The sequence below is a fragment of the Papaver somniferum genome, chromosome 10, assembly GCF_003573695.1.
Source record: "Papaver somniferum cultivar HN1 chromosome 10, ASM357369v1, whole genome shotgun sequence".
NCBI classification, from domain to species: domain Eukaryota; kingdom Viridiplantae; phylum Streptophyta; class Magnoliopsida; order Ranunculales; family Papaveraceae; genus Papaver; species Papaver somniferum.
This window is the reverse complement of record NC_039367.1, coordinates 2,943,581-2,969,158: the sequence shown is the minus strand read 5'-3', so window position 1 is coordinate 2,969,158 and position 25,578 is coordinate 2,943,581. Positions and strand designations below refer to the sequence as shown.

Below are 25,578 nucleotides of genomic sequence, written 5' to 3'. Positions count from 1 at the left end.
TGACACCCCTGGTGCTCGGCCAGTCTGTCTGATATTGACAGGACAGAGGCTACCCTGTAGTCCCTAGGAAATTTGCGTATGATTTTGAAAAGTCAACGATCCATCCCCGGATAAGAAAACACAACAAAAATAAATTGGCCGAGGAAAATATTATACTCCCTCCCTACGTCATGTATAGGCTCAATTCTCTTATATTAACAAAATTGCTTTGAATTCCTCATTTTACATACCTTTTTTTATTTTACCCTTCGTCCTATTCTCAACACAATAAATGAGGGTATGTAGGAAAAATTTCATCTTGAAAATAGAACTCCGCCTATCTAGTGATACAAATGAAAACCAAAATTCTACCTATATAATAGGTATGGAGGGAGTAATTACTGCTCCCTTTCTCGGCATCTCAACTGTCTCTACTGACTTAACTTTGTCCTTTGTGGTCGAAATCGTCTGAAAATCGGAAAAGTCATCCTGGCTCCTGGGCGTATGTATGAAGCCTTGAAGGGTCTCTCGGTAATGTTTCATTCTTTACTCTCTCAGTCCAAGTGATAAGCTATTAAGCCTGGTTTAATCGGGGGCTGAAAACAATTAGGGGCTCTGCACTACAGGACAAAAAGGATCATGAAATAGTAAATATGGGTTGTCCCTTATCCTAATATTTTTTAAATGCCTAAACTACCCTTAAATCATTAGTGTTAGTTAAGTTAATTAAGTTGTTAATTATTTTAGTTAGATTAAAATCAGATTAATGGTAAATTTTTGATAAAGGAAAAATTGTGTTTTTGTGTTGTGGAGAAGGAGAAGTTGAGTTTTTGGGGGGAAAGTTAGGGTTATTTGAAATGAGTGATTCTAGTGGAGGAAATGATGTTGGTGAAGCTTCAAATAACAAACATGATTGTGTTGATGGTCAGATTATCTTGTATTCCTATTTGAATTGGATGTATGATGAAGACATGTTAGTATAGGAAGCCATGAATAATAATGTAAATGAAGATCCCATTGCTCAAAATGAAGGAACCAACCGTCAAAATGAGGAACCCGAAGCTCCAAACAATCAGGTAAACATATTATACCCTTCGATTTGTCTGTTTGTTGCTTCAAATGGTCGAATCATTCACACTATGGAACAACTCAGTGTAAGGGTCGTCATAGTCGGGGGGTGTATACGCTAACGACTTTCTAATGTCGTCACCTTATTGACACTACCAATGACGACTCAAACATGCAACTTTTCCAAGTTATGAAAAATCGTTAGGGTAGTGTGATAAACATTAACGACCCTTTTTAACTAGGTCACTTAGAGTCGTTATATTGTTTTGTTTACACAAGGACGACTCTAAAACCAAAATTCTCTGTAAAATATAACGCTTAGGGTCGTCATATATGTAGTCGTATGAAATAACGATTCTTAAGTACACAATAACGATTCAACTGAATTAAGATAACGATCCTTCCATTTTTTTAGACAGAGTGGAGGTTTTTGGTCATATAGAGTCGTTAGTGTATAAAAAAAGATCGTCATAGTAGGATCGTCAATTGGTTCTATATACATTGACGACTCTATTCTAGGAAAAAAATCTTAAAACCCAGAAAAAGGGTCGTCATCTCCTACACCTTAGACATTAACGATTTTTCATACAAGTAACATGCAGATGAATAATCGTTGGGGTATATAACCTAGTTTAATTGGGGACCCCAAAAAATAATTAGGGGCCCTGACCAATTTATACCCACACCAAAATTCATAGGGGGTTCCAAAAATAGATGAAAGTATTGTTTTACCCTTTCCCAAATAATAAAAACTTAAAACCTAATAACCCTTAATCTAAAATCCCAAAATCATAAAACCAAAACCCTTCCTTCCCCTCCTTCACCCGAGTCCCATCTCTCTCGCGCGCCATTAACGACACCCGAAGAAGAAGAAAAATCTTCAATTGATTTCATCGCCATAATCTTCCATTCGAAATTAAAACCCCCTAATTTAATTCATGTTTGCGTTTAATTTGATGGATTACTTTCGAAATTAGGTTTTCCAACTGAAAAATTGCAGTTACAGTTATAGGGGTCGTCATATCGATATCTTAACGACTTTTCATCAGCATGTTTTTTAATGAAAAATCTCAACGTGTAAGATGTAGGAGATAACGATCCTAATTATGTGTTTTATGATTTAATGGCCTAGGTTAGAGTCGTTAGTGTTTTATGGGACCATAGACGATCCTTTATTGACGACTTGTTTTAATTCAATAACGACTCTCTATGACCAAAAAGCGACATCTCTGTCCAAAAAATATGAGAGGATCGTCATCCTTTTACTTTGGGTCGTCATTTGATATCTGAAAATCGTCACCACATATACATAGAGTCGTCAACTGTAATTTGTGGATCGTTAGGGGTATTGTTATTGCGCTGACAACCCTTTAATGAGAACACTGCAAATCTTAAACGACGAGTACCTCCAGTATGACCTTCATTAAATTGGAGTCTTCAAAGAGTAGTTCCAGTACACATCCAAGGCATTGCCTTTAAAAGAACAATAAAGTACAAATACTATCACGTCCATGAACACTACTGACAACATAGATTAATCTCAAAGAAGATTAAATCACCACAAGAATCCAACTGGTAGTAATCTAGCATATATTCCTAGCACACTTGGAAACTTGATTTGGGAATTATTACCTTGTAGACAGATCAGGCACACGGAAAACTCATGTTCATAGAAATTGATTCGTAGTGTCCGTAATAGATAAATTAAATTAAATCAACACACATCAACAATGTCAATTTCAGTAGTAAATCAAAATTGTAAGCAAAACCCAATAATTTTCCATGCCAACGTATGAAAGGGTATGAAACACACATGAAGTAGACAAAGTGAAAATGACACCGTATCGGAACACCACATAATGTTCACACCAGATACGTAATATCTAATTCTGACTTGCATTACCCTAGTCAACAGCTACACCAAGAAGTAAAATGAAACATTGAAATCCCCGAAACGGAGCTAAATTTTAAGGCCAACTAACTGATTTACTAAACAATTTATGTGGATTCAAGATGTAAATCAAAACATCAGCAGGATTTAGTAAGATGTCCATACAAAGCTAACCCAATTATACAGCCATTTGCTTAATTTGTCCATGGTGAAAAAAATCATTTAAACTCCACAATAATGATCCAACAATCAACATTAACAAATATGATTAAAATCTCATTTTCCCAACTAAATAGTAACTAGACTTTAGAGTTCGTTCATGCACAATACAAAAGAAAAATACTCATTTGGCCATCAATCATCATACATTAAATAGTATAGAAGTTCCTTTCATACTTAGTATTTTAGCCTTCAGCTAACCACCAAGTAAAATAAGATGGAATTTTCACTTAACCATTTCATCAAACAGATAGAGGGCATAAGCTCGCAACAAGATCATACATGAACCATATGGTATCCTAAATTCAACATAGAATAAATGTTTAAATTATTGCAGCAATGAGGATGGGTATGGGAATGATGGTACCGGTGGTGGTGATGAGATTGAGGAGGAGGAAGAGGAAGACTTCTCGGAAAATTGTAATGGCAGGTTAGAGTCGCTTGGGTTTATACATAACCAAATGACGGCTCTAAGGGATATATTTATACAGAGTCTTTGGGTCGTAGAGTCTTCTATGTCTATAGACAACCCTATAATGACTCTTCCTTAGGGTCGTTATGTTATAAAATAAAAGTTGACGACTTTTCATAACCTGGTAAAGTTGCAGGTTTGAGTCGTTTGGGTTTAAATCTCCGATATTGACGACTCTTTTACTGGGTGCTTACCAATTAGCTGTGTGATTCGATCACTTTGAGCAACATATAGACCATTAGAAGAGTACGAAGTTTACCTGGTTATTTTGAGTAACATTTCCCATTTAAATCACTCATTTCTACAAACCCTAGTTTTCCCTCTAAAACCTACTCTTCTTCTTCTCAACTCACAAAAACCCAATTCTTCTTCTCGATTCTAATTCTAAAACCTGATTTTAATCTAAGCTAATTAATTAATCTAATCAATTAACTGTTAACACGAATCATATGGCGGCGTTTTAGCCATTTTAAAAAAATTGGGTTAAGGGGTGCCTTTGAATTAGGTTTTGGTAACCTTTTTTGTCTTATACTGCATGGCTCCTAATTATTTTTTTGGGCCCCCAATTAAACCGACGTATATAACTATCGAGGTTGACGACCCTTATTATGTAACTGTTATTTTTCAATTAAAAACCGAATTTTACAAACAAAACTTCAAATTAAACACAAATAAGAAGTAGATTAGTAAGTTTTAGTTTACTTACTTTCTAATTGGGTGAAGAAAGAAAAAATCTAATCGAAAAAAATCTTGAAGTCATTAATGGAGTCGTGATGGGGAGGCGAGAAAGATGATAGAACTGATTTTTTTTTGGTTTAGAAATTAAAATGAATTGGGCTTAGAATTAAGGATTAATAGATTTTTTGTTTTTAATTTTAGGGAAGGGCAAAATAAACCTTTCACGGAATTTTGGAAAACCCTATTATTCATGCCGTGGGTATAAATTGAACGATTTTTTAGGGACTACTCCCTTTTTGTAGAAGGGCTACTATGGGTGGATAGTGGAAGTAAAGTTGAGTCACCCCTTATCCTAATTTTTGTTAATACCAAAAAAGTCCTTGAAATTCAAATTAGTGTTAATGTAATGATTTCTTAGTGTTAGTGATTAGTGAGTTAATAATATGATAGGTTTGTTAGGATCAGAATTATTGAGAGAAAGAAGAAGAAGAAGAAGAAGAAGAAGAAGAAGAAGAAGAAGAAGAAGAAGAAGAAGAAGAAGAAGAAGAAGAAGAAGAAGAAAAAGAGGGGTGAACCCAAAAAAATCTTCCTCAAACTCAATGTGACGAACCAAATGATGGATTTTATCAACCACAACCAGAAGATGAAGTTATGGGTACTCATGTATTACTCACATTTAGTCAATGTAGCTTGAATTGTGCAAAAAAAAATGGAAAAATCGAAAATTTCAGGAAGAAATTTCGGCTAGGTCAAAGTGGTTCGGCTACCTATCCTGCCTTGCGAAGTAACCGAATTGTTCTGTATGTAGAGTTCGGTTACTTAGTTCAGAAGAGCAGGTAACCGAACTCCATTTTAATGGAGGTTTTTCAGCTTTAATGGAGTTTTTGCTTTCAGAGAAAATTCGGCTAGGAAAAAAAGTTGCGACGTAACCGAACTAAAAATTCGGCTTGGAAAAAAAATCAATGTAACCGAACTCAATATATAGTTTTTCAGAGAAAAGTTTGGTAAGGAGAAAAAAATTGCGACGTAACCGAACTAAAAGTTCGGCTAGGAAAAAAAAGAAAAAAATTTGCGACGTAACCGAATTAAAAGTTCGGTTGGGAATTTTTTTTTACGAGGTAACCGAACTTTTTTCTGAAAGAAAAAACTCCATTAAAGCTAAGTTCGGCTAGTTCGACAAAGTGTTTCAGATAATTCCTAACCGAACTTCTCTATGCAACTTCCATTTCTACTCATTTTAATGATTACTACTCATTTTTTCAACCAAAAATGAATGACAGGTAATGGGTTTGCGAGAATATTTATGTTAATGATTTAAATTAAACGATATATATGTTTATGGTGGTGGTAGTCGGAGTTGGTGGCGGTAGACGGCGGTGGTGGACATCGGTGGTGGAAGGAGATGGTGGTTATATATATATAGGTGGTCATCAAATTGGTTTTAAATTAAATTAGGTTAAAGATAGATTAGTCATTTCCGTATTTTAGGACATCTCTTATAAATTTAGGGTAGATATTCCTATCAATCAAATAGTAGCCCCCACTATTTAGTCCCCGAAAAATGGTTCTATAAATTGATCAGGGCCCTAATTGTTTTTTGGGCCCAATTAAACGAGGCTGTTAAGCTCTTCCGATTCAAATTCTCTGATGCAATAATGGGCGATTGACTTTCCAAGAAAAATAAATTAATAATTTGACATAGTACCAGTAATAAATTTTTGAAAAAGCTGACTGATTTCCATCATCAGCTGATCAGCTGACAGAGCTTCCTTCTAACAAGGTTGTCGGTACTTTGAAGTATAACGAGAACCAACTGCCACCCAAAAAAAAAGTGTGGCCAAGCACGCCACCAGATTTTCCTCTTTGGAAAGTCCCAACCAATTGTTAGGCTGTCTAATGGATATCCAAGATCCAACATTGTTAAAATTTATGCCTCCAATGCTTTTGAGAGTTGATTCGTAATTCTTAATCTCGAACCTGTTACTACCAGAAGTGGTACGTTTGGGTAGTTCCATGGACTTGGTACATGATTCTCCCAATCGACACCCTTTGAAACGTTACCCAGACACCCCTAGTAAATGCATCCCGACTGCAGGAAACCGCATACTGCCATGACTATGAGTTCAATTTTGCCAAAACCTTAAATGGCATAATCCTGGAAATATTCTCATCTGTCGCCAGAAAGTGTTTTACGAATATATCCACCAGTATCAAGAGGTCACATGTCAGAAATGTCGTGTCTAATAAGCGTCGGTCAATCCTAACCTTGCAAGCCGCTTTTCGAGGTTAGTTAGGCACAAGGATTTCCAACAAATTCCTCCACAACTTCTGCAGAATCCACACCTCCCCATATACTGTAGGAAGTTCGCCCAAGACGTTTAAATGTTCTAATATTTCTTGATAATGTTTCGGAGCCATAACCTGCGGACACGCCACAGAGAGAAAAGGACAGGACAGCAAAACATTTGCCTGGAACATCAGTCAATAACGAAATCAAGACCTGACCTGCAAAAATAACTCTTGCTGGCTGCATGAAGTGTGGATATAAAAAGTCTATATTATGAGCATCTCATGCTTTTCAGCTGAATACAGGTATAGTCTATGCTGTACAAGGCAGGCACTGCTTAGGTGCCAAAGTGGGAGTTTTGGTGCCTAGGCGCCTCCAGGATTCTTTGTTAAGACCTAATTTACCAACCTGCACCCTAAAATCTAAAACTACCTTCATTATTATCCGGGGCTCACTTCTTTCACTGAGACTAAAGCCCCACTAATTTGTCTTTCGAGTAATACCACATCATCTAAATTACGATTTCTAGTTGGAAAACAATGTATGACTAGCACCACAGCTCCATATTTTATACCCAAGGCTACGCCCCAAACAGTATAGGGTGCACAGGTAAAAACTTAAAAATCTTGCCTGATTGGATCCAGCTCTGCAGCGGCATCATCAATCATAAATCCGTTGATTTTCCAAGCAGAGTCGATTGAACGAGCTTTCATCGGCTTGCTTGACGCAGCTACGTGTTATGACACAAGCAACTGGAAGGACATGATGTCTCGAGTCAAACACAAGAAGTGTGCAAAAACGACACTGCCACAACAATGATAATCACAATCAATAAAAGATTTGATCATAAGCTTGTATTAATACCTGGGCATTAATTGGAAACAAACTGCATAGTTTTACTCCCTACCTTTAGCTTCTTGATGCCAAATGTTAAATTAGCAGCCAGCCATGAAACTGTGATGTTCAAAACGGATCATTTGTTGCAACTGCCACTCTGTCTGAATCCCTAAGATGAATCAATCTGTATCTGACGCATCTTGATATGTAAAAGTTGATTTCTTGTTCTTCTCTACCCACAATCTGATGCTAACTTAATCAGCAAGATCCAATTCATACGTTGACCGTCTGATAATCAACCCCATCTTGCTGACATACTAACTTTGGAAATTCATGCGCAGTAGCTTGAACACTTCCGATGTGATTCTGGTAAAGCTTCTCCTCCAGGAAGACCAAATGGATCAATGCCATTGTTTGTTGTTGGATTTCGTCACAAATGTATGGAACTGTTTTTGCACCAGGACCTATAGCATCTCGGTCTAGTGAGCCATGGCAAACAAATCCAGACTTGTTCACATGTTGACGACGTTTACCATTGTATATAAACTGACTGAGGTCTAGCGGCTCAATTTCTAGTGTTTATTCGATATCACCAAATGAGCACCTGAATCTGCTGGGAAATGACCAAATTAAATCAAGTAGAGCATCTAACATATGTGAAGACAAATACAAAAAAGTTCTCTCTTGACATGAGGGAAGAACGTCTAGTGGCACCCGATATCCCTTAATCCAAAACTATAAGCTCCAAAATTTGAAAATTCAAATCCAAAACCAACAAAAATATATGTATTCTTTCATAACAAACTGTCTATACATACATGTTGAAACCAACATACTTTCCCATTCAAAGAAATGAGGTTCACTTACATAGAGTAGTATCCCGTCTATTCAAAAAAAAAAAAAAATGTTATTGTGTCAACCTATTTTAATAGCTAAACATCTTTGCATTCTAGACACAACAAAAATGCAAATAAAAGTTAAGTTTGCTCCAAATGTGTGTTTTAAGTCTGAAACGTGAAAAAGTGTTTTCTTGCGGAATAAGCAAATTGAAGGCAAAGAGTATCAGTAACATCTTGACTTGAAAACTGTTAGTTCTTTCTTACAGCGTCAACCTGCTTTGTTACTGAGTTATTTTTATTGTATCCGGGACCTTATTTCATCCACATTATGTTCAAATGGTCAAATATGGCAATTTTAGTTTAAACTCAAAAATGCAGCAACAAAAAGAAAAAAAAAACCTCTTTGGCATTTTTAAATTTCCTTTCAAAGTGGTGCATAACAATGGAGTAGGAGGTTCTATTAGTTTTTCAAGAATGACTTGCGGTTACAAGGTATTTTTCATCAAACTGAAAGTGAAATGACTTCAGAGCGACCAAAAACAAGACATCCCCAAAATAAAAGCTAAACTATGTCAACCTCGTCTATTCGATCAAATATCACATTTTGAGAGCTTCACCAGTTTATTGTAGAGTATCCGATTATCTCTATACGTGTTACTTTCTATCAGCCCACTCTGCACAAGTTCCTGTGCCATTTGGAAATTGCAATTATAAAACATTGAAACGGCATAATGAAACGGATGGAAATACTTAACTGTGCTAAGAAAAAAAAATTAGCTCCTCACCTTGACATCCCTATGAGAAATAAATTTCCCTAGGTTGTGAATAATCGACCTCAGGTCCTCAACCTGCAAAAAGCAAGATCGTATGAAATGATTTACTTTTTTACCTGAATAAATTTTAATGAGAAAGAAACAAGCATCAAACTTTTTAAAGTTCAATCTTAGCTATTGGAAAGTCAAAAAACACATCCCTCAAAAAGGCAACGTATCACAGATTTTGAAACTAGATTTGAAATAAATGAAGAGAGACACTGGCTATGGTAAGTAATTTGGGGATAGCGGTGGGAGGTATAACTGAAGTCATCTAACATAAAAACCTGAAACAAAAATAACAATGAAGAAAGTACCTTTATGTAGCCCAACCGATTCCGGTCAAAGAACCTGAATGCCTGTTCAGAAATGAAAAAATTTCCTTAGCTTTTGCAAAAAACACTACCCTAGAAGTATGTACGAGTTAATAATATTGAAGTACCGAGAACATACCTGCAATAGTTCCTTATCAACAATCCCCTCCTCTTTGACAGGCTTTTTATTTGCTTCTGTGTCTACCTCTGCTTCTTTTGTTGCCAAATTGGATTTATCTTCTTTCCCAGCAGTTATCTCATCAGTCTTATCTCCCAGCGCAGATTCCTCAGTTTTAGTATTTGTTTCACTTATTCCCTTTTCTACCGTAACCTCTGCACCAGCCGGTTCATCTTCATTTCTAGCCTGCAGCTGTAATATTAAAGATATCAAATACCTATGTTAACTGCATCATCAGTGTGTGTTGGTGAAGGTTATGTCAATCATTTCATTTTTACAGGAAGGGATAAAACAAGAGCGGGTAGCATGTATTTTATCCTGTATATGTTGACACATAATTCTATCATGATTTTAAGATATTCGATAACATTGATCACTCATGTAAACATATAGTTATTACTTTCCTAATTTTCCCTATATTCGGACTGTGTTATGTTTTCATTCACCGATAAATTACCAAACATACCCTCATTCCCCTAAAATCACTTGCACTAATTTTCTATCATGAGATTCCAAACTGTAATATATAACTAAATAAATAAAAGATGTTCGGACGAGAAGAAAGTTAAGAGCGACACGAACGGAGAAGACAAGCTATGAGACTTCAAGATGATCCAACAACATTAAAAGAGAAATGGGCAAAAGAATCTTTACCTCCTTGGGTTTGTCATGCTGATCGAACTCAGCTTCCATTTCTTGATCATCATCGACATCTTCCTCGGGATCATAATCATCTGCTTCATCATCCATTTTGGAGTCGCCACACCCATCTATGAGTTCTTCTTTGTGGTTTGAATTTGAATTAGCATCTTTTGTAGACTCTTCATCCGTTGGAGTAGCTTCAGTTGTCTTCAGTTTCTTTTTTGAAGGCTTCACCTGCTTCACGGGATTTTCATCACGTTCTCTTTTCCTTTGATCCCTTTTCTTCACAAAGTTTAAGCGCAGTTTCTACGTATGGAGATCAAATTGATAAAATTAGTATCAAGCACAAAATAAAAAGTGCATTATGAGATAAACCACTCAGAACCAACCTGGAGAAATGTCAACAGTCGACAACCCATTTGGTACTGTAGCATTTCATAGAGTGCTTCCGCAAAAAGTGAGAGCTGCAGAAGATAAAAAATCAATTTGATATATAACTCATCACATCATAAAAATAAAATTGGCATACCAACATCTTGTTGATACAAATATTTCAGAATCTAAAGTACAAACCAAACAAACCTCAAAAGTTGATTCATCGATATCCTTGTCATTGTAATCCAGAAGTGCATCCAACGATAGTGACATTGAGCGTATCTGCAAGATAATAATCCATGGTCGTAAAACTAGTATCAGCAGGTTGGTGTTGATACCATTTCATAATAATATTTTAAATTCAATTTTCATGTACCATAAACTGTAACCTACTTTGGAATCTTTGCTCGATTTGGTCTGTAGAACCAAGCCAGGGTATCTTGGAGGTTCCTCGTCCTTACCCTTTTCTTTCACAATCTTACTTAATTTATGCCTCGAATCGTCTTTCTCATCTTTGCCTTTTTTCTCATTCGCATTTTTTACCCTGTCCTTGTTGAGATGCGGACTATCCTTTCCAGAGCTCTTTTCTTTCGAAGGATTTGACTCCTTTTTCGCACTCGAATCTTTTTTGTCATCAAAACCTTTTTTCTCCCTATCCACCTTCTCATCCTTTTCACCAACACTATTTGCAGCCTCTTTCTTACCACCACTAGTCTTTATAGATTCTGGTTTCTTATTAGTTTTCTTCACCATTTTTTTCTCCTCCACCGTAACCTTTTTTGCACTTGCAGCTTGCTCTTTCATTTTTTCATCATCACTTCCCTCCAGCACTACCTTCTTCTCATCATTGTCCTCATCCTTCTTATCATCAGCACCCACACTAGAGCTTCCCACTAGACTAGCTTTTCTTTTAGGTACCCTTTTGATGATCTTCTTCTTTCCACTTGTTTTAACAGCAACTTGCTGAACAGATGCATTATCTTTTTCATCTTCTTGACCCTCTACTGGTTTCTCCAGTTTTAACACATCTTGAGTATCATTTGAAGTCAAATCCTTATCTTCTTTCTGAGGAGTCTTTCCTGCAGGAACCTTCTTCACAACTTTCTTCCTGGTGAGAGTTTTAACACCGGAGGGATCAACAGTAGTCCCGTCGGGATTAACGGTAGTGTCGGACGCACCTTGTTTGTCTACATCACCTTTCTGACTATTAGTGCTTATAGTAATCTCTTCGCCAGCTTTTTTATCAGCAATTTTCAGTTTCACAACCTTCTTAACAATTTTCTTCTTCCAGGACTTTTTAGCTTCAGTTCCCTGACCAGTAGGTGTTCTTTCAGTACCCTTTTTCTCTAGAGCCTTCCCATCATCACCCCCTTCTCCTTCGTCTTTGTTCTCGGGATCTTTGGCATTGTCTTGGGGAATCTCACTTCCACCTTCTTCAATTTTCTTACTATCAATTGGCTGTCTTGAGGGTGTACCATCTGATTCTTTCTTTTCCTCTTTAACGGGCGTTATCAGTTTGCCTTCCACTTTAACAGTTTTCGTGGAATCAGCATCTTTATCAGATTTTTTACTACTTTGCCCCCCTAAAGAAATAGGCAACGAACATCAGCTAAGAAACAGCCATAACAATAGATTAAGATGGAAAAGTTATCAGATTGCTCAAGTACCTTTCACTGTGTTCTTCTCAACAGATTTCTATACAAAAACAAAATTAACAATTTTAGTCAGCAAGATAAAGAGGAGAAAGAGAGAAAAAACGCAAAGAAAAATATTATTAATCTGGGAAAAGAAATTTTCAAATTTAAACCTTGTTTTTCTGTGCAGAAAGACGCTGCTCCCTCTCAGCTATGGCTTTCTTGTGTGCAAGCAATTGATCTCTCCATGCTTCTAATGAAGGGAGACATTCCGACAAATCTGGAATATACAGTACAGTGATTTCTTTATGGCTAAAAAGCCCATCCTTGCCAAGTCTATCATAGTGAATCTGCAGAAATTCAATATTTATAACTGTATCTTGGGATATGAATGTGCAGGAAAACACTGACATCACCTTAGGTTTGTGCCATTACTTGATATCAATGCTGAAATGCAAGCCATAACATGATTGAGGGCATAAAATCATGAGAAAGTAAGAAACATGGGGAGTGAAAATACCTCAAGGAAACGATTCCATTGTTGGCATTTCTGCAAATCAAGTTGGGTTATATCCTTCGTGTAACTGCGATACAAATGTATTTATTAAGCAATATTAAATATTTCATTTCCGTGCTTAAAAAGGAAGAATCAAGTTAAGGAACAACGATGTATTTACCTAATGGCAGTCTTAATCAGCGAGCAATCATCAACTGAAGAATCCCCTCCATCAACAACACCCTGTGGGCCACCAATAGCCATGAAAGCCCGATCTTTTCTCAGAAAAGAAAATCTCAGAATATTATTGATATGTGGTATACGGTCTTCATAGTTTTTATTAGAAGACAGCTCCTCCAAAGCATCCTTGCTGATTCCACTCATCAACATCACCTAAAATGGATGATGATAAGCGCAATATCAGTAATGAGCTATTTAGATTCAGTATCTAAAAACAAATGTGGGACAAAAGATCTGGCAACACATTACAGACAACCAAAAGTGTCTCTTTGGCATAATGCGAATGAACGAATGAATAAATCGGCACCTTAGCATTCCATATGGTAGCACCACTTGTGGGTTTCCCAGGCTCAGCAACTAACTGAACGGATGCCTCTTTTTTCACAGAAAGGCTCTCTACTTCAACAAGGTCATGCTCAAAGCTGGGACACTCGGCATAATAAATTCATTTATAAAGGTTTCCATCGAAAGCAATTGGTAGAAGAAAATTTGAGGACGAGCAAAAGAGAAGTACCTAACAGGAGTGCTGAAAGAAATGTTCTGGTTCTCCTTTGGCCAGTTCACAACAGCCTACAGAATGTAGAGGTTTGTGTCAGTGCCCAGAGCAGGATTTACTTTCGGTCGCGGTCCACATAAAAAAGTAAGAAGGTCGTACCTTTGTGAAATCTGGTGAGACAAATAGCCTAGGATAGCACTTGCTAACGGACAAATAATCCCTTTCAACATCCACCAAACAAGACGGGTACACCTGCAGGCATACCACCTCATTAAAGCTCGGCAAAAACCACTAGACAGGAGAGAGAAAAGGGGGAAAAAGAATATTGCAAACCGCTGAACAACACTTTAATAGCTCCAACATTAGACAACCACACTAATTGCCAGCAGACATTTAACACAAAACCATTTCAAAGCAGTAAAGCCTTGTATCTGACCCAAAGAACCCCGGCAGAAATACTCGAAACAGAAACCAGCTACTATAAATATCATTAGCGAGTAAGAAATGGTCACCACCAACGTTCGGCTACATATTAAACTATGTGAATCATAATCATCTACCTATCCTAAAAACTAATCGAGGGTCAATTAGTGAAAAAAGAAAATGTTTAAATCTTGGCCAAAAGGCCCGAGTTCCCCAGCAAAAAGATTAAGATCAAACTTAACGTCCTACAGTGAAGACGACAACTCCACAGCCTCGCGGTTGGTAGATATAGTTCCCATATCAGTGAACGATTAAGGTTCTTATGTGAATTTACCTTGCAGACATATTCCCTCCTTTTCTCTTTAACAGGTGAATGGCGCCTTCAGTATAAGAGAACACAGAGTTAGTTATGAAGGCTTCACCACGTATGAAGAAGCAATCTATTCAGAACTATAGCAGGTCACAAAATAAAACATCAAGATCCACCTCTGTTGAGAATCATGACGTTGCAAATCTCGTCCCAGAGACTTCTCCTCCTTTCCTAAAGCGGAACCAGGTCGTTCTCTAGTGATTCTTGGTGGCGTTCTTTCTCGCCTAATTTCAGGGACACGTTTACTTTCACGTTCTCTATCTTTGTCACGTCGCTCCCGTTCTCGTTCACGTTCGCGATCTCGTTCTCGTTCTCGCTCCTCTCGCACACGCACATGATCCCTACGACGCTCCTCCTCCCTTATTTCTAGCTCTCGCCGGAAAGTTCCTCTATCATCTTTTCTTTCCTCCATCCTGGAACCTCCAAGGCCACCACCACGTGACAAAAGGCTACTAGAATAATCAGATTCACGTGATGTGACATGAAGTCCTTTCGCATTCCCGTAGTCCCGACCAGGAGGCAGACTCACCCCATAACCTGAAGTTGCAGAACCTTGTGCAGCATACATGAGGTCATCAGCATTTCTTCGAGGTGCTGCCCCTAATATGGATGATGCTTGATGTTGTCCATCGTACGGAAGACCACTAAGCATTGATAAAGTACGAGGATCTGCATCCAGCCTTCCACCATAGACACTTAAATCTTGTGCGGAGTGACGAATGGGAGCACCCCGCGCAGCAAGATAGTCAGCTGGTCTGCCAGAAATGCCAATGCTACTTAGCCCGGTAAGAAAATGAGTCTATCCAACGTAACAGGACATGCAGCCGACACTGACACTAACATAGACACCTTTTAATTGAAAACCGTCTTTTGTGGGACTGGGCAAGAAACAAGCAGATGCTCGCATTTTCCAAATTCACATAAAGAATATAAAAGCAGACACTGACACTAACATAGACACCTTTTGATTGAAAAACGTCTTTTATGGGACTGAGCAAGAAAGAACCAGATGCTCGCATTTTCCAAATTCACATAAAAAACATAAAAAGTGTATCACCATGACCAGAGATGCATCATGCAACAACCATTAATTCAAGAAAAAATTAGCAACAATGCCATGATAAGTACCTAGCACCACCATCTAGAGGAGAAGCGGATTGTAGTGATTGAGATTTTAGCAACTGTTGCTGTCTAAGTAGTGCAGCCTGGAAAGATAAAAAAAATATACAAGTGTTAGATAGACTGAACTTATACATGTCAAATATAATATAAACTAAAGTACAAACACGTTGATGAAGTGATTTCTTAAAACATGCCACTGAGTAAGATTTCGCAAATGAATCATTCTCGGCATAAGTTTTCATACTATGACCTCAAATCAAAGATTGTATTTTGCAATTGATTAAAGGTAAGGGCTTAAGCTGTTCTAGTTCACATTTGCATTGGTGTAGTTTCAACACCTTATCTCCGTAATACAATAAAAAGGATAACAGATCAGCATCAATCAACATAACAAGCGAAAATTACAAATTTCTCCACATTTTATTTGATTCAAAGATAAAACAATCAGTAGTTATTTTGGTTCAGAAAAATGTTTTTAATTGGAATTGATGATCTCCCCTCTGACGAGGTTGTGTGACCCAAAGGACCAAAGGTAAACCAATTCACTGATTTTAACAAACAGACCTATTTGTAGTTCAGAATCTCAATAAAAACTATGACAGTTCATACAGAGCATGTACATATGTACAGAGTAGCCAAGCTGAATACCTGGTCAATGCGATCGTAAATCTCAGGCTGCTGCAGATAAAAAATTTAAAGGAAGAATTAGTCAGGTCATAAAATCTATAAAATAGATAATGATCCCAGAATATTACAAAAATAAAAAAGAAAAGAAAAAGGAAGTAAACTAGAAGATAAAGCTAAGTACCTGAAGTTGATGACCAAGACCAACAGAGTCTGTGTATCGTCTAGTTACTTCACTTTGCAAGTCATAATGCCGTCTATCTACGGAAGAGTAGTCAGAAAGCTTCCCAGATGAGATTTGATCGCTTTTAGGGCCATATCCATGACTTGACGATGAAATATAGTCAGCAGATGCAAACATGTGAGAACCTGCAATACCTGAAGAATAGCCAGTCCGACCTTGAAGAGCTGATGAAGTTGCTCCCTTGTCACTCATTGGTCCAACCTGCACAAGCATGTGTTTGAGAGTGAAGGTCCATCCTACAATGTGTTGCTTGTTATGCAACAATGACATGGGTGCACATGTCGGTATCTGACATTATTATGTACATTGTACACGCAGGACATTAAACTAGAGTGGCACAATAGCAACACACAACGTCAAACATACTATGTGCAAGCAACGGCTGTAATATTTTGAAAATAAGATGATGCAGGGGCAGTAGTGCATCATAATAATAGAAGATGTTTTTCATTTCGAAAAATAAGGAGATAAATAAGGATACAAAAGACAAACTAGTGAAAACAAAAGGACTGATCAGTCTGTAGGGAGCTTAAGAGTACAGCAACTCAATATATATAAACAATTAGTAGAGAGCACTGAGTTCGACTATACACTGTCATGCACAAAGTTTTCACTAAAACAAATCGAAAAGCCAAACATTGGGATCTTCAGGATGAACCATTAAATGAGAAGTAAACAGCCCAAGACAATGTTTACAAGATCTCTACACTGGGGGATAAGAAATCAAAATGACCAACCAACAGTTGATTGCAACGATTCAGTTCTGTGAAAGACATTAAAATCTACGAAATTAATAAAAGCTACAAATGACCAAGCATGGGTTCAATATGTTCTGAAACTTGATAGAAAAGCCTCAGATGGAAAAATGTAATACGTGTATTCAGATCTTAGTGGTTTGCAAATGCAATTTGGTAACCACTTTCTCGCACTTTTAAAGTCAGGAGCCAAAATAAGCATTACATAGAACTGAAGTTATTGGAGAAAAAGAAATCTCTAACCTGCTGGGCACTGCTCAGCGCAGTTGATCCATAGACTGCACCATATGGTCCCCCAAAATGAGTTGACGCTGAAGGATGATGACCTCTATATCCAGCACCAATTTCTGCCTCTTGAACAGCAGATCCTTGCATAGATGATTGTCGAGAAGGCAGGGAGCTTCCATCAGCTCCGGACTACACATAAAAACAGCAGAAAGCCAAGATAAACAGCAACAAGTCAATATAACCAGAATTTAACCTAAATCCTTTCTTGCATGTACACTGCCAATCAAGAACTTAAAATAGACGGCTATAATTGATAATGCAACATCTAGGTTAGCGTCTTCGTCGACATAAACTTACATTTTGTCCATACGTCTGCTGAGCGCCGTATTGCTGCTGCCCATAAGCATTACTCCCTCTTGAGGAATACATTTTCTGTTTAATCGGATGCCCTAATTCCTCCTGCACAGATTATGAAAATCGAAACAGATAAAAAAGAAAGCTATTTGGGGATTACATATACATGCCCTAATTTGTTGATTTAGGGTTTTACAGAAAAAAAAAGTTGGTGTTTTAATTGATTACCTTTAAAACGGGGAAGAAGAAATAATAAGAGAAACCCTAATTTGTTTGATTAAGGGTTTAACCAGATCCTCCGAATTGCTTTAGATGAATATTTTTCCTTTAAGATTCTCGAAGAATTTTGAAAGAGCGCTGCGGTGAAGATGATGTTAAGAACGGACTAGGGCATCATCGTCTCTGTTTTTGTTGCTATTGGTGCTGATAAAAATGGCTTCTTTTTTCCAATTCTCCTTACTTGTATCTGGCTCCTTTCATCTAGCCATGAGGCTAGCCGGCTACAATCTAATGAAAAGACACCTACCTCCTTGCAAAGGCGGGTCAAGCGCCCTCCATCTTAAACCACAAAATCAAAAGGTGTGAGAAAAAAAAATCCAAATTCGTGGATTTTACCCAAACTAATCCTCATTTTGGTGGGTGGATATTCGGTCCGTTTCTCAGCGGATTGGATGCAGATGAATTTTTGAAACCGGTCATTTTCACGGGTTGGACATTGGTGGAACATCACCCATCTGTGTAACACACCTAAGGATAATGTTAGTATTAGGCTAAGTCCTATGGGAGAATTTGGATGGCTAAATTGGCCAAAAAGTGTTGCAAATCATGAAAAAAGTGTGGGGAAAAAGTTAACACTCTTTCTGGCTACTTCTCTCTCCTAGCATTTGCTCGCCGTTTCACTATCAGCGAAATTGAAACGCTGAACCGAGCGGCGTTCAAAAAGTAAAACAAATCGTCGAACGGTTCGGCGCTCAGAAGAATCGCAAAATCTAACGGCCGAGATTGAAAGAGCCGAACCGAGCGGCGTTCAAAAAGTTTTCTTAACGCCGAACGGTTCGGCGCTCAGAAGAATCACAAAATCTAACGGCTGAGACTGAAAGAGTCGAACCGAGCGGCGTTCAAAAAGTTTTCTTAATGCTGACGTGGATGGCCAATCTAGCAGCTAGATATCTCTCCCATAGGACTTAGAAGGTCGACCAGGCTGACGTGGATGGCCAATTTAGCAGCTAATTATCTCTCCCGTAGGACTTAGCCTTACACATATATGAAGGAAAATTGGTAGATAATATATATAGTTTGCTATTGAGAAACATTGAAGATCCTCAATTATATTCCAAAAGTATCATTTTTGGATTGGTCGAAGGCAATAAATATTATAATTTAGGTTATTGGAATGACATGGTGTTACTCTTATTATGTTAATTATCTTGTATTTTAGTAATTTAAGTTTTAAACTAAGTTATATTTCCCATGTTCAACATTTATCCGTTTTGTTTAAAAATTATTTAGATTCGTGAAAATCCATTTGCATCTGATCTGCTCACCCGCTAGCCTGCAGGTGTCACATCCGACCACTAATGGACGTGGATGAAAATCTCAAATCAGTCATTTAGATGAATCGGACGCGGGTGATACCAAATTCACGTCTACTCATCCGTTTCCCACCCTACAACAAAGAGATTTGAGTTATTAAATGTTTCGAAACTGCCAAGTTGGGGCATCAAGAAATTATTGTTTCATGTTAGATTTTTAATATGGCTTAGAAAAAGCACACCTTTTTTTTTGGACAATCAACATATTTCAATTCATTCAGATTGAAATAGTGATTGCATGTTCGCTTACAAGAATAACAAAAACATCCAAATAGAAGATAATTGAAACCCTAAGTGCAAATAAGGATATCAATCACAAGTAGATCGTGAAGATAAAGAGTGATAAACAACAAATATATCCAAAAAATGTATAAGGGAAAGATGATGGGACCTGTTCTTGAATATTTTTTATTGGAACGCCTTTGCCTCATCTGTTTCTGGCATATGGGTATAAAAGTAACCAATATGTTTCGATCAGCGAGAGTTCATTTTGTTCCTTTTATTTTTCTTGTTAACTTGGTATTGGAGCTCAAACTCGAGAGATCAATTTGTAGGACTCCGGCCTAAACCAAGAAAATGGCCATTCTAGAGTCATTTCGGTCACAAAGAGGGAAGAGGGTTGATCTGTAGGAGGGAAGCTGAGAAGTGTGTGAGATCAATGATGATCAAGGATTGTGCATGTTTTTAAGGTTTCTGCAAGTTTTCTGTGAACTGTTGAGTTCGAATAAGATCTGGTCGATTGATTGAATTCTTGAGAGTGATTGCTCGGATAAGAATTCTTCTGTTGTTCAATCATGGATTCAGAGACTTGATTATATTTCCAGAACAGTAGACATACTGATCTCCAATTTGTGTGACGGTTTCTCGAGTGAAAGAGAGGGAAAGTGCAAAATCGTGGTTTAACCAGTTCCAGGTCATGCAGAGACTTGGTTGATTGTCCACCCACTACTTTGCTAACTCCCTCAACTGAAAAGTAAACCCTTGTGTAGTGAGATACTCTGCCCAAGGTAGGTGTGAGCACGACTTACTTACATTTCTCATCGTGGATGAACACACGTGTCGTGGACCGCCATACCAAAACCCTAATTAATACCCCCCATGTGACGTGATTGATGTCTCACGAACATGGAGTTTGCAAAGCAGACGTGTATTTCATTAGTCAGTCGTTGACTTGATTAGACGATGAGTCCAAGTATTGTTCAGTCGAGCATGACTGCTGAATGCTCTAGGATTCATGAATTGAACATGTCTGCTGGGACGTATAGTTCTCGAATGAATGATGTTGATAATTGAATCAACATAATGAATATTGATAGTCTGAGAAAATATTGTTCATTCGATGAATTACTGAATATTGATAGTTGAATCAATATTCGAGCATCTGAGTAAATATTGCACATTCGATAAACTATTGAATATTGATAGTTGAATCAATATTCGAGCATCTGAGCAAGTATTGCTCATTCGATAAATGACTGAATATTGATAATTGGATAAATATTCGAGCATCTGAGCAAGTATTGGTCATTCGATAAATTACTGAATATTGATAGTTGAATCAATGTTCGAGCATCTGAGCAAGTATTGCTCATTCGATAAATTATTGGTAACGTGACCAATTAAAATATTGGTAGCTGGACCAAATATTATATATTTAGACCATATGTTGATTGTTGGATCAACATAATTATTATTATTGTTTGAACTCGCTCAGAATTATGATTTGCAGAGCATTTGTTCGAAACCTTAAATTTTGATCAATTGATGATCTACTGAAAATAAGTCACTGAGTGAATGAGTTACCATCTACATGGGATGATGGTCGACCATGTAGCGCCTAAGTGCTCGAGTGAGCATGCACTAAAGTCCTTTGTTAACTAGTTGGTGAAAGAATGATCAAATGTTGGTTTAATCATTTATTAAAATAGTGCTCGTGTGAGCGTTAGTAGTAAAACTTAGTTACGGAGAGATGAGGGACCAACCAAGGGGTCATGGGATCGGCCTTTGGTGGTCGTGGGACCAGCTGACGGTCGATTAAGTGAGTCCCAAGTTGGTTGGAGAGATTTTGGACCCAATATGAACACTGGAGAGATATTTAGGTCAAAATTATGAAAGAGTGTGAGACCGGCTCTGTGACGGCTCGAAATTTTTTTCTCTTTTGATCGGCCGTGGAGTTCGGTCAATCGGCAAGTTCCAAATTCTCTGAGCTTCCATTTGGGATGCACGAGTTGTAAACAAGAGTAAAAGTCATGTTATTATTAAACATAACAAAAGAAGCTCATTCATATAAACCAGTTAACTATAAAGTATATAATACAAGATATGAGACATGAAATCATTTAAACATGACCCAGACTTACTAATAGTAATACATTTTTTACAAACAACAATTTCAAGAAGAGAAATTAACTCATTTTAAAATGGTGGTTATTTTTTACAAATAGAATGGTGGTTATTTTTTCTACTATGCTCGTTGGTTTATTTACTGAAATCCAGCCTTTGACCCAGTTCTCCATCGTATCATTATCTCCTATTGAGATGAGACTATCCAGCGAGAACCCAAACCAAATATCTCTAGCGAATGGGCAAGCTCTGAAGAGATGATTGTCTATTTCGTGAACTTGTGCATCACACATCTGGCAGACAGGATTGAAATCTTTGTTATGAGCTCCAAGTCTTTCCAAAGTAGGGAGAGCTTTCTGAATTAGCTTCCAAATGAATAGTTTTATTCTTGGAATCGCTTGAATTCTCCAAATAATTTCCCAGGGGAAGTCAACTGGAGTATAGTTATCCTGCCCCTGATAGATTAAGAAATTGTAGATGTTTTTTGCGGAGAACTTTCCCGTATGATGATGTTTCCATCTCATTTTGTCATGTTCCTGTATTCATGGAGTTATCGCTAGAATTTTTCTTATGTCTTCTGGGAGAAGAATCTGTTCAGTTTTTCTGTATCCCAGTTGTAGTTACCTAAAATCTATGAGAGGCTAGATATGGGATTCTAGGGTTTTGAAAGTGATTTTCGGGAGGTTGATCACGAACAGTCTTCGCCTAAACCATGCACAGTGGCCGTTCAAAGGCTGCTTTAGTCACGGGGAAAAAGGAATTAGGGATGGTCTTAGGGAGGGAAGCAGATGAAGAGAGAGATCAGAGAACAAGTTATTGCTCTGAGAGGTTATGAAAAAGATCATCGTAGCTTGGAAAATAGATGACCTATTTATAGATGGATTCTATAATCTCAAGTCGGTGAATATAAGGATTGCTTTCCGTGCCGTGCGGAATAATTCTCCCGTTTCTTCAGGAATAAGGATAAACTAGGTTGAGTTTATCTCATTATTCCACCGCCTTTATTCTCTTCTGCGGTGAGAAATAAGCCGGATATTTCTCACACATGACCGCTAGGACAAAACCCTAATTGATATCCCCCCATTTGTGTGAAGCTGAGTCGTTCTTTGTGATGATGTGTTGAAAGAGAAATATTCTCCATAGCCGAGTTGGCAGAGATAGAGAGATATTCTTTGTTTTTGTGAGAATGACTAGGATGAGTCATGTGAAAAGGCATGGAATTCCTCAAGAATTGTGTGCAGAGTGTGAGAGGAGCTAAGACCGATTTCCCTTTGTTCATGGCCGGTCACAAATTCCGTGTGAAGACCGTATCATTTTTATAGGTCCCTTTGTTAAGCATGCGGTGCTCAAGAGAGCCTATCCACGTTTTTGGATAGCCATGTATAATTCAGGCTCAATTTACTAGTCGTGAGCGTATTTGAGAGGATTAAAAAATAGGCTTTAAGCGCTAGGTAAGGCGTGCGCCTCTTAAAAAAATCTCTTTGTGATTTTTGCAGAGAGATTTTGAATCTCTTAGAGTTTTTTGCGGACAGCTCGAAAATCTCTCGGAGATTTTTGCAGACAGCTCAAAAAATCTCTCAGATTTTTGCGGACAGCTCAAAAATCTCTCTGAAATTTTTGCAGACGGCTCAAAAATCTCTTCGAAGATTTTCTTAACGGATCCGTATCTCTTTGCGGTCAGCTGAGACTCGGCCTAGAGAGATAAAAGGCTTTGGACGCCCGACTTAATGTCTCTGCAAGACTTTGGCTCACTCGTCTTTGACCAGCGTATCTTGCAGAGATGTGCTAGGAATCAATTGTGTGTCCATATGATGAGCCAACAAGACCAGTGTATCTCGAAAGGATGTTTTAGGAGTCTATCAAAAAAAGAGCTCAGAGGTAGGATAACCGGCGTATCTCGCGAGTATGTCCTAGGAGTTATCAGGAAACCTCAGTAAGTCGAGCCAGAGCCTAGAGCATACATGACTAGTGTATCTCACGATGATGTACTAGGAATCATTCTTTGATCTCAAATAGGGTGATTCGTGCTTACAGGAGATATGCAAATCTCCGATCTGGGTCATAATTCCATCGAGGACGTATTTACGTATCTACAGAGCCTACATGACCAAAAACATCTTGTTGAGGACGTATACTAGGAATTATGGCATCACAATCAGTCGTGTCTCTCGAAAACATGCTGGAATTATGGCTTTTCTGGTTCATAAGTCTGACGGGGACGTTTTACGCTCTACAGAACCTACGTGACTAGCAGTATCTCGTTGAGGATGTGAGCTAGGAGTCACGGCATCACGACCAGCAGTGTCTCGCGGAGACTATACTAGAAATCGTGGCTAAGGATGCCTTGAGGACCAAGGGCTTAATCACTCCTGTGAGAGTTGAATTCTGTCTATAGGTTTGAAATGACACTTTAGCCCTTCATCCAAATTTCACCATCTACACCAGTGATTATCTTATGTTATTAACTCCTGCACCATTTTTGGGACATGTTCTTGAATATTTGTAGGTTTTGCTATGATTTATGCATTTGGTATCCATCTGTCTTCCCAAATTTTTGCTGATTTACCGTCTTTAACTTGCCAGACAAAGTTACCTTGAATAAGGTCTAAGCCTTTTTTTATGCTTGTCCAAATCCACGATGAATTGGATGATCTATTGTTTTCTAGATGATTAGAATTTGGAAAGTATTTAGCTCGAAGCAGTTTAACCCATAATTGATCTTGTTATGTGATGAGGCGACTGACAAGTTTTGTGAGAAAGTAATGTTGAAACTGTGAGGATTTTTTATTCCTAGACCTCCTTGTGAAATGGGCTTACAAATGCTGGCCCAAGCTCTGATGAAACCCCCTTGTCTCTTATGCCCTTCTTTTTTCCACCAAAAGTTTCTCTGGATTTTGTCCATTTGATCAAGAGTCTCTTTTGGAAGGGGGATCACATGCATTTGATACGTTGGGAAAGCTTGTAAAATCGATTTGATTAAAAATGTTCTACCAGCTTGGGAAAGGAGTTTTAATTTCCAGCCTTATAGAGTAGAGTAGTATTTCTGAAGCAATGGCTCAAAATTAGCTTTTTTATTTTTGTCACAAAATAGCGGGCTCTAAGGTATCTGTCGTTTTTCGTCATCAATGGGACTTAAAGAATTTTCGCAATAATTTTCCCGTGTTTAGGGTGTAATCTAGGGCTAAAATAAACGCTAGATTTTTGGAGGTTAACCCTTTGCCCGGTGATATTTCCAAATAAAGAAAGGATATCTAGCAGATTTTTTGCCTCAATTAAGTTGGCCTTTGTGAATATAAAGCAATCATCAACAAAGAATATGCGGGATATGTTTGGCGCCTCTTTATTGATTTTGGGCCCAATTATTTTTCTACAAACGAATGCCTTTTCTAGAAGCCTGGATAAGATTTCCATGCATATGAGAAAAAAGTAAGGAGATAGGGAATCACCCAGTCTTAAACCTCGCGAGGTATGGAATTTTGGTCTTGGAGTGCCATTTAGGAGAATTGAAAAGGAAGTGTTGGAAATGCATTGAAAAATAAGCCGAACCCAATTTTCACTAAAAACCAAACCCAATAAGAGCTTTTGATTTTGAGATGAAAGACCACTCCACCCTATCAAAGGCCTTAGACGGGTCTAATTTAAGCGCCATAAAATCCTTTATTTTTTTCGCATTTGGAAGTTTTCATTGAGTGAAGGAGCTCGTTGACGATTATGATGTTATCAGTAATTTGTCAGCCCGGCAGGAAAGCATATTGATTTGGAGAGATTATTTTGTTGAGAATGGGCTTTAGTCTGTTAGCCAAGATTTTTGAGATTAGTTTGTAGATTGTATTGCTTAGGCTAATGGGCCTAAAGTCGATTGGAGTTTTTGGAGTGGATAATTTTGGAATGAGGGTAATAAAAGAAAAATTAAGATCCGGGTTGAGGATTCCGGATTTAAAAAATTCTTGGATTATGTTGATGATGTCATAACCAAAGATTTCCCAATTTGATTTAAAGAAACCGGGTTAGAATCCATCGGGGCTAAGTGCGCCCCATTGGTTCATGTTTGGTAAGGTGATCCAAA

General features: G+C 37.8%; 1 protein-coding gene and 1 pseudogene across 4 annotated transcripts; both read right to left on the bottom strand.

The window, feature by feature from the left end:
- Positions 1-6,597: 6,597 nt before the first annotated feature.
- LOC113318559 lies at positions 6,598-8,379 on the bottom strand (annotated as a pseudogene).
- A 274-nt stretch (positions 8,380-8,653) lies between these two features.
- On the bottom strand, positions 8,654-18,080 carry LOC113316991 (protein SHORT ROOT IN SALT MEDIUM 1-like). Of its 4 annotated transcripts, none has more exons than XM_026565148.1 (24): positions 17,806-18,079; positions 17,581-17,682; positions 17,239-17,412; positions 16,375-16,441; positions 16,181-16,257; positions 16,021-16,050; positions 15,379-15,455; positions 14,367-15,005; positions 14,215-14,260; positions 13,617-13,709; positions 13,476-13,531; positions 13,269-13,383; positions 12,903-13,114; positions 12,746-12,809; positions 12,399-12,575; positions 12,259-12,286; positions 10,985-12,174; positions 10,799-10,873; positions 10,606-10,680; positions 10,229-10,522; positions 9,536-9,766; positions 9,400-9,441; positions 9,056-9,118; positions 8,654-8,956 (listed from the first exon to the last, which is right to left on the bottom strand). In XM_026565148.1, the coding sequence occupies exons 2-24, from the start codon at positions 17,650-17,652 to the stop codon at positions 8,861-8,863; spliced, it is 3,993 nt and encodes a 1,330-aa protein (XP_026420933.1). In that variant the 5' UTR covers positions 17,653-17,682; positions 17,806-18,079; the 3' UTR covers positions 8,654-8,860. The 4 variants fall into 4 exon arrangements, with proteins under 4 accessions (XP_026420933.1, XP_026420934.1, XP_026420932.1 ...); XM_026565149.1 differs by having other exon boundaries at positions 16,021-16,047; XM_026565147.1 differs by having other exon boundaries at positions 16,021-16,047; positions 16,181-16,441; positions 17,806-18,080.
- Between the last annotated feature and the right edge of the window lie 7,498 nt (positions 18,081-25,578).

Coding starts and splice junctions, on each gene's coding strand:
- LOC113316991 (XM_026565146.1), bottom strand. CDS start 17,652: ATGTATTCCTCAAGAGGGAGTAATGCTTATGGGCAGCAGCAATACGGC. Junction 14,261..14,366: donor CGTCATGATTCTCAACAGAG/GTGGATCTTGAT, acceptor CTTATACTGAAG/GCGCCATTCACCTGTTAAAG. Junction 9,442..9,535: donor TTGATAAGGAACTATTGCAG/GTATGTTCTCGG, acceptor ATTTCTGAACAG/GCATTCAGGTTCTTTGACCG.